Source organism: Manis javanica, chromosome 12 (genome assembly GCF_040802235.1).
Source record: "Manis javanica isolate MJ-LG chromosome 12, MJ_LKY, whole genome shotgun sequence".
NCBI classification, from domain to species: Eukaryota; Metazoa; Chordata; class Mammalia; order Pholidota; family Manidae; genus Manis; species Manis javanica.
Genome location: NC_133167.1, coordinates 17,725,001 through 17,734,642, shown reverse-complemented (window position 1 = coordinate 17,734,642; position 9,642 = coordinate 17,725,001). Strand labels below are relative to the sequence as shown.

The window sequence follows — 9,642 nt, the reverse complement described above, 5'->3', positions numbered from 1 at the left end:
TTGAAGGTCCCTCTCTCGGGGCTCAGGTCCCTCCCGCCACTTCCAGTAGCCGCCCGGGCTTCGCGCCGCGCCCCCCACCCGGATTGCCCTCCTCCCCCACCCAGCCCTCCGCCCCCAGCTTTCGCCTTCACCTTGACCTGAGCCCGCTCCTGGGCCCTCAAGCTTTGCATAAACAAAGAGCGGGGTAGGGGACAACCCGGCACCGCCCCCGCCCCGCCGGAGCCCCCGCTGTGTCCCGAGGACCCCAGCCAGTCCCGTCCCCCGGCCCCCCGCGGGGACAGCCAGCCCATCGCCCCTTACCTTGGCCTGGCATTTCCGATGACAGGAGAAGCTGCAGACTGCAAGAGGGCGAGACACAGAAAGAAAGTTTAGCCGCGAGGTATGAAATGGAAACTCCGCGAAATCTCCTCCCACCCCCCGCCCGCCCTCGGCGCTCAGGAGGGAAGGAGGGACGGGAGGGGAGGGGAGGGGGGGCGGCTGCCGCAGCTCCCCGGGGCCGCGGGGCGGGCAGCCGGAGACTGCGGACCCGTGCGCGGGAGAGGCGCCCAGGCCCCATCGCCAGAGCCCTCGGCAGGCGCGGGAAGATGGAAGGGCAGGGGACCGACGCCCCCGCTGGATCCTGGCCAGGGGCTGAGGTGGCGCGGACCCAGGCCCCATGCCAGGCGCCCAAGGAATAAGGGGGCCCTTCTCCCCTTACACGCACACCAGGCAGGCAGCCGGCACCTGGGGAACCACCGATCATATTCACTCTCACCACTCCCCCCTCCCCAGAGACACACAGACGCAATTCATGGCCCAGGAGAGGCCCCATACACACAGATACACACTTACACCCATGTAGACACCCTCCAATAACCACTCACACCTATACACTCAGCCATTCATGCGCAAGGAGCCATATACACACATGTAACCTCACACACACACTCATGCCCAAGGAGAAACCTCTGACTTGGGGGCACAACGCACACACAATTTCATGGGAGACACTCAGAGTGCAGACTACCACAGAGGTGTTGGCAGACATGTAGACACATTCTCACACACACTCACAAACTTCATGCACATGAGTTCACACACACACACACACACACACACACACACACACACACACACACACGAGGACTTGCTCTGCCCTCCCACTACCAGAATCTGGAATCAAATTTCCTATGGGGTTCCCTCAGCCTGGAATGTCTCAGCCCTGCCCACCCTACCCCCAGGGCCCTCCACTCAGGACCCTCCCTGCCAGGTCCCACAGCTGGGGAGAGGGGTCTGCTTACCTGAACTTCTGAACTGACCCGGGCCTTGCTGCCAGCCCAGGGCCCACTGAGGTGGTAAGTTAGGGGCACTCATTAGAGAGCAGGGAGGGGGAGGCCAGGAAGCCACCTTGGCCCCAAATCCTCCACAGCCATAGTCAGCTACCCTGCCCCTTGGATCTACAGTCACGCAACCCCTTTCTGGTTTTGAGCCGGCCCAGCGCTCAGCACAGTGTAGCAGGGGAGACAGGCACAGAGGAAGGTCCGCAACCGCCGAAAGAGGCTGCAGGGCTCTGACACGGAGGCTGCTGGTGTGTCTGTGGGAGTGAGGCTGGGAGAGAAGCTCACGCACACCAGGTGGAGCCTGGGGTGTGACCTTGCCCACTGGCCCTCACCGGGGACCTTGCTCGCCCAGAACTTAGTCCTGGCCCCAGCTCAGGCCTGTGTCTCAGCCGGTGCTGAGCAAGGACTTCCTGACCGCACCAACCACAGCCCAGCTCGCAGACTTCTCCAACCCTAGCCACGCCAGGACATACCCATGCCTGGCCACCCAGGCAAGTCATGCCCTTCCATCTAGCCTGTCCGCTTCTCTCTTCCCCGCCACCCCAAAGTGGTAACTCTCCTGCACGGAGTGTTTCCACCCTGACCCCAGCAACCTTCCCAGCCCCAACCCCCATGCCTTCTTTTCTGGCCTTGGAATGTGGAACTGAGAAGGCCTCCGGCCATGTGTCCTGAGCACGGAAGGCCCTTCCAGCCAGGAGGGGCGCCACCTGCCCCAGGCCTCCAGGCAGAGGTGCCTGTCTTTTTCCTCTCCTAATCAAATCCCCAGTCTTCAAAATTAAGTCCTGGGCCCCTCCTCTGGAGCCCCCCCACTGTTGTTCCCTGCTTCTTGCAGGTACTGTCACAGAGCAAGCATTTCCCACCACCACCTCGGTCCCTGCAGTTGTGGCCTCCTTCAGGGGACAAGGTATCGTTCTCCCTCTCTCTCTCTCAATCTCTCTCTCTCTCTCTCTCTCTCTCTCTCTCTCTCTCTCTCTCTCACACACACACACACACACACACACTCACACATACTACACAGTGCCTGGTATGCAGGAGAGGCTTAACAAATGTTTGCTGAGTTGGACCTGACTGAATATCTCCCCTGGAGTTCATGTGCACCCCCATTTAATCATCCTTGCCCCACTCTCAGCCTTTTCCTGAGCCATAACCCTCCCCACAAATCTCATACACAATGAAAAAGGCATCCCTAAGTGTCCACTCCAGGCCTCCCAACCCATCTACACACTTAGAGCACAGTGAGAGCCAGGACCCCATATTCCTATAGCATCATACTTCTAACAGTTCACAGAATGCACCAAGATCTTTCCTACCTCAGGGCCTTTGCACTTGCTGTTCTGGCTGCCTGCTATACTCTCCATTGTTCATTCACCAAGCCAAATCCTTCTAATCTGGAATCCACTGAAAACCATCTCCTCAAAGAGGTTTTCCTTGACCACCAAAATTAGAGTAGGCTCCCCACTATTTTTTCTCAGCACCACCCTGATAATTTCCTCCTTAGCACAGCTCACAAACTGAAGTCATCTTGGGTAATTCTTGCCCCCTGATGTATGGTACACCTCTCCACACTAGACTCCTGAGGGCAGGGAGGGAGCGTGCCTGTCTCATTCACACCATATCCCCACAGCTAGAACACTGTCAGCCCCATGCCCAGAGCACCAGATAACATCTTTGTGCAAATTTTAAAAAGTTCCGGCCTGTGGGCAGAACAGCCCCAGGGACATGCAGCTGAGTACAGTGTCTTGATGGAAATGACAAAAAAGGTGTCCTTTCTCCAGGCAGACCAGCCCTGGACCTGGGCACAGGGCTTGCTGAGCAAAGAATAGGCTGATTCCAGTGCTCTCTGGGTAGGCACCCTTGGCAGTGACTGGCCTGCAAACCATACAGGGAGCCCTCCCTGTCACACACTGGGCAGACGCTCACCAAATGCCCTTGAATGGAGGGCAGATGGAGAAAGTATTGGGCAATTGCAGCGCAATGTGCTGAGGGTGCCCTGTGTGCTGGAATGCAGAGAGCTTGTCCTTGAAAGCTCTACAGTGGGGAGTAAGGCAGACCGCCCCCTGCCCCCACCCAGCAGCAAATGCTCAGCAAACTGAACTCCAGTGCAGGTGTGGCCTAACCCCGAGGGTGGATTTTTACACCTTGGAAGCACCTGCTCCGAACTTCATGGAGGCCCTCTTGCCCTGGGGCCCCTCTGGGGAAGCCTCCTTCACAGTCTTAGCCACCTTTCGCAGGTCTCCTCCCACAGGGCAGTATTTCCTACTCTCTAACTGCATCCCTCCTGCTGTAATTTGACACTCGGGCCTGCCTTTCTGCAGGCTCCTCCCCTCCCAGATCACTGGCACAGTTCAGATGGGTTACAGAAGGGAAACTGTGGCAGCCAGCCTCCACGGCGGCCCACAGTATTTCTGACCTGGTATTCATACCCTCTCTAGCCTCCTCCCGCAACTAATAGGGCTGGTTTGTTTCCAGTCAGACATTGTAGAAATGGTGGTGGGTGACTTCCAAGGCTCTGTCAGCATCGCACTCTCAGCTGCGGTCCGTGGATCACCCGCTTGGGGGGAATCCAGTTAGCATGTTGTGAGGACCCTCGGGCCTGTGGAGAGGGCATCGTGGTGAGCAGCGGAGGCCTCCCGCCCCCAGCCAGCACCAACTTAGCTGCCACATGACCTAGCCACCTTGGAAGTGGGTTCCTGAGCCTGTCCGGCCTTTGTGGCTGCAGCCCCCAGCACACATCATGACGGCAATGTCACGAGATACCTGATCTAAACCACCCAGCCAAGTCACTCGGAACCTCCAACCTGCAGAAAGGAGGTAGGCAATCATTTGGTATGGGTTTTAAACTGCTTCAATTTTGGGGTCATTTGTTACCCAGCTACAGATAACTAAAAACCTGAGCACAGGGTCCCTCAGAAAGCAAGAGGCCAAAAGCTGAAGCGGGGAACAGAGACCAAAGGCCATCTCCTGGGTCCTTCCTTACTCTCCGGGTACCTGCATGCTCCTCTCTGTAATTCCTTCCCTTTCCTTAACCTACTGAGCAATTAGCCTTGATGTCCCAGCAAGTAACTCCAAAGAGGCTGTTGAATCCCAACCTTCCTCCCCACTCCCCCACCACTATACCAGTTCAGAACAGTTATCCTTCCCTGGGCCTCATTTCCCCAACCAGCCTTGTCCCCCTCTTCAAACCAGAGTGAGAGACTATTCTCAGGCACAAACTGATCACATCACATCCGAACTTAGAACCTTCTGTCCAGCTTTCCATCACACTTAGAAGGCCCTGCATGGCCTGGTCTTGCTTCTACCTCTAGCCGCTATCCCAAATGAGATCTCCTGTCACACCAAATTCCCCAAGTAGACTTTGAGTCTGCAAGGAGCAGGTCTGGAATGGTGAGCTCGTATATATCCTCCAAGGCCCTGTTCAAAATGAGCTTCCCTGAAAAATCAGACATTCAAAAATGGTTCCTCCCTCCTCTGTGTGCCTAGAATCTTCAGCTCACACTCCTGGAAAAGCTCTTCTCACCTTGGAGGTCTAAGTATTCCTTTATGACCTGTTCTTCCCCACATGCAAATGCTTCTCTAAGGCAGAAAGGGAGGTCGTGCTCAACTTTGCAGCTTGGTATCCTGCCCCTTCCCCAAGCACAGAGTCTGACATACAAGATGGGACTCAATAAATGTGGAATAAATTTCAAACTGGAAGGATTCTCCCCCGCCTAAATCCCTGGGACCAGGGCTGATGTTCTTGGACAACAGAATAGACACAAGAGAGGATAGATGAGCCCCACTCCTCAGCTCCAGCCCCTGCTGCAGAGCCCAAGTAGGGACCACAGTCAGTGCTCTCTCTGTGGGAGAGGGGGAGGACTAATGGGATCAATTGATCCTTCATCCACTTATCACTGGACCTGCTGTCCACCTACCCACATACCTACCTGGCTGCATGTAGACTGGCTCTCAGCTCAGATGCAGGTCACACACTAGCTGTGTGATCTGGAGGAGTCATTTAACCACCCTGAGCCTCTTCCCCACCTATAAAACAGGAGTAATAACAGCATACCATGCAGGGTGGTTGTAAGAATTAGCCAATATCTGGTGGTTGGCCCAGAGTGCGCTCTAAGGGTTAGCTATTAGCAGCGGCATCTTCATCACCCTCATCATGGCCATTATCCTATGGAGAATTCCCATCTCCTAGGCAGGAAACCTGGGTTCTAGTCCTGACTGTAACCATAGAGCTGTGTGATGTGAAGTAAGTCACTCCCATCTCTGAGCCTCAGATTCATGCTCTGAATATAAGGTAGTCAACTGGCAGCCTCCAGGTAAATCGGGCCTGTGCCCTTGTCTTCATTAGCTGCTTCAATGTTTAAAACTCAAAGGCTTATTTTCTTAGTTGGAATGCCTTTCTGCAAAACAGATCTCTGCAGATTGCTGGGGTCCCCATGGCACCCTGCTCACACTCACGGGCCTGCAACACCCTGCAAGCCCTTGCATTGCTGCCCCTGGAACAGATGGTCTCCAGGCCCTCTTCCAGCTGTGGGAGCCTTGTGCAACCTCCACTGCTTTCTCCATCACAGCCCACACACCTGCCTCTCCCTCCCTCTAACCAAGAAAGCGGCTCCACCCCAATGCTGAGGAAACACCCTGCCTGTGGCTAAAAGGGATGCCCACTCCACAAGGTACCACTTCTCACTGGGGGGAACAAGGGCAGGGAAACCCCAAGCTCCCCATCCTGGTGTCGAGTCCTCCCTGGACGCACATCTCAGAATCAACCCCATTTGAGCGAACTACAGCCTCACCCGGCTCCCCGGGAAGGCTGTGGCCTCTGTACCCAGTGACCCTGAAAAATGAAGCCCCCTGGGAACGACCCCATCAAACCAAAACTACGGATCCCCAGGAGGCCCATCTCCACTCAAGGCTGTCAACACTGCGCCACACAGCACAGCCCACCTGGTGGCCTGAGAGGGAGCTGAGGGCCCCAGAAGGGGGAGTGTCCACAGGTTACCTGCTGGGGCAGAGAATACACTCCCAACCCTTGGCCAGCTCCCACCTCACTGGGCTGCCTGTACTCTGTCCTGCGGTGGCTTCCTGCCTCTCAGGAACACAGGAAGCCAACATTGTTGGGATCTAAATGGCCTTTTCCTCCTGGTCCCGGGTCGGAAAATGAGCGCATAGCCTCGGTGTGCACCTGACCCCAGCAAAACCCGCCCACAGGCCCAACAGACCTCAGTTACTTCCCTGGCTGGCAGAGAGACCAGACCAGCAGCCTACCTATCCACTGAGCTTCACAGCCCTTCCCTGCCCTGCTTATATTCACGGAGTGTAATGGTTTGTATTATGTGTCAAATTGGCTATGCCATGGTACCCAGATACTTGTTCAACATTATTCTAGATGTTTCTGTGAAGGAGCTTTTTTGAATGAGATTAACATTTAAATCAATACGTTTTGAGTAAAGCATATTGCCCTCTGTAATGTGGTGAGCCTCATCCAATCAGTTGAAAGTCTAAATAGAACAAAGACTGATCTCCCGAGCAAGAAGAAATTCTGCCAGCAGACTGGTTTTGGACTCGAACTGCAACTCTTCCCTGGGTGTCCAGCCTGACAACAAACCTACAGATTCGGGACTTGCCAAGACCCCCAAATTGCATGAGCCAATTCCTTAAAATAAATTATCTATCTTACCTACCTGCCTCTCTATCTATCTATCTGCCTACCTATCTATATGTCATCTTCCTATCCTAACACATGCTGTTGGTTCTGTTTCTCTAGAGAACTCTGACTAATACCAGGTGTCACATGGGGTAGTCAGAGATAGTGGACAGACTGTGGCTCTGAAGTTGGAGCAAGAAGAAACCTTCTAGATCCAGTGGTTTTCAAACTTTTATCTTTGCAGCCAACTCTTCATGCAGATGGCCTCTTACATGGAATCTCAGTGATACTGGTTAATGTTCACTGAATGCCTCTTAGGCTCTGTTCTGAACACTTCATGTATATTGTCTCATTTAATCCCTACCATAACCCAAGGAGGGACATTTGCTGTGTATCCCATTTTAAAGAGGAGGCTACGGAGGCTCAGAGAAGTGAAGCAATCTGCCTAAGTTCCCAGAGCTGGGATTTGAACCCAGGATGTCAGAACCAAATGCAAAGCCCCCTGTTATATTTAACTCCAGCTCTGATTGAACTGGGCAGAGGTTCCAGGGCCCCAGCCCTGAAAGCATTCCCTTGGATTCCCCTTTTTCCTATCCTCTCAAGCCTGTAAAGCACCTCCAAAGACTTACAGCTTCTTTGGGTCACAGTTTAGAACCTCTGATCTAGTCCAATACTTCGTTTATAGAAAAAGGAGAGCCAGGTCCAGAAAGGTTAAGCATCTCACCCAAGGTCACAGAGGCTGTGGAAGCCAGGACTAGAACTCAGGGTCTTCCCACCCGACCAGGCTTCCTCCAATGACTCTAAGGAGGTCCTCAGACACAGGATAGAAACTCCAATGAAGTAACAGAGGAGAAAGAGCCCCCTGAAACAAGGTTTCCCCAAATATAACTAGTGAGGGCTTCTAGGTAGGCTTATCATTAAGGACTGAATTGTCTTCTGCAGGCGCATCCTACTCTGGGGACACTGCAGTGACTCCCCTCACCTTCCAGGCTAACCAGAAACATGGAGAAGGGAAGTAGTCTAAGTCTGGGTCCCAGTCCAGGCCCAGATGCCAATCCTTGGGCTCTTGAGCTGGCATTCTAGTCTCTTCCCTTGGGTCTAGGACTTGCAGGAGGCTAAAGCCCTTGGACAAGGCCCTAGATTCCCTAAGCACTGCCCCCAAGGACCTGTGGGAAACCTGCTGAGTGAACTGAGAAACTCCTGCACATTGCTCAAGACCCAGCCCACTTATACCTTCCCTGCTGAAGCCTGAAGGAAAATCTCGTCTAAGTCAGAGGCCGCCTTACACACACACACTTCTGTGTCCATTTGCCACCATGTTCAGTGATTATCTGATGGCATGTCTGTCTTCCCAGGTCAGGAGCTGGGTCTTGGCATCTGTACCTGGCACAGCATCCAGCCCAGAGGGGGCTCAGTTCAGGACTGTCAGATGGACGCACACGTGCATGCGGGAAGTGACATGACGGCCCTCGTGAGCAGAGTGATATAGCCTTTACAGACTCTGGCAAGGGAATGTACAGGCCCTCCCACTGTCTGGGCCTCGGGGAGCAGTCTGGGTCCAGCCCCTTCCTTGTCCCATCCATCTGTCTACCTCACGGGAAGCCTTAGTCCCTAACACTGGTACTCATTTTACAGCCACACACAGAACCTCAGTGCTCCTCACAGTAACCCCCTGATAAACGCAGGACAGGGTTTATTATTAACCACCTGGTACACAGGAGGAACCAGGCTGAGCCAAATAGAAGACTGGCCCAGTCTCACAGTGACCTCTCTGCCCATATATCTGTCATGCGAATGCCCCCATGTCCCATCACCTAGTTCTTTATCTGCATTTTTCATCTTTGGGTCTCCCATAAACAGGACTAGACTCAGGTTCCCTGACTCCTGGACCTGCCCCCATCTGCCAAGTCACCCCACCCCCTTCAGCCAGATGACATTAAACACTGAAGTGCAGGAAGGCTATGGAGCAGGTCAGTCAGAGAAAGACAGGGACAATGCCTCAGATCCAGGAGTGTCTTCACTAGTACCTCCCTACCCCAGAGGTTCCCACTACATTGCAAGCCCTATGGAGACTAGGAATTCAGAGCCTTGATGTTCCATATACCCCACCCCACCCACCACACCCAGCCACTAATGAGGTCATCATGTTGTACCCCAACACTTGAAGACTGGAAGAGGACCCAGAGAGCACAGCAAACCTTTGGGGTGGGCTTGGTGAATAAAACATGGCCTGGATTTTAGTCCACAATTGCCCCCTCAGCCAGGGAACAACCCAGGAAGGATGGATGGATGGGTGGATGGATGATGGATGGATGGGTGGATGGGTGGATGGATGGGTGGATGGGTGGATGGGTGGATGGATGGATGGATGATGGATGGATGGATGATGGATAGATGGGCAGATGGATAGATAGATGGGTGATGGATGGATGGATGGATGGAGAGATGGGTGATAGATGGATGGATGGAGGGATGGAGGGATGGAGGGATGGATGGATGGATGGATGGATGATGGATGGATGGATAAATGGATGATGGATGGATGGATGGATAAATGGATGATGGATGGATGGATGGGTGGGTGGATGATGGATGGATGGATGGATGGATGGATAAATGGATGATGGATGGATGATGGATAGATGGGAAGATGGATAGATAGATGGGTGATGGATGGATGGATGGATG

At 53.9% G+C, this 9,642-nt stretch overlaps 1 protein-coding gene across 9 annotated transcripts in view; it reads right to left on the bottom strand.

Annotated features, from left to right (window-relative positions):
• The window catches only part of TNS1 (tensin 1), a 229,600-nt gene that overhangs the window by 169,079 nt on the left and 50,879 nt on the right, over positions 1 to 9,642 (bottom strand). For 5 of the 9 annotated variants that reach the window (XM_037015945.2, XM_037015948.2, XM_037015950.2 and 2 more), the window contains exon 3: positions 301 to 338. In XM_037015945.2, coding sequence (XP_036871840.2) covers positions 301 to 338 — 38 coding nt within the window. Of the gene's footprint in view, positions 1 to 300; positions 403 to 9,642 lie in introns of those variants that run through there. The other 4 variants (XM_073218115.1, XM_073218116.1, XM_073218120.1 and 1 more) reach the window with 2 other exon arrangements.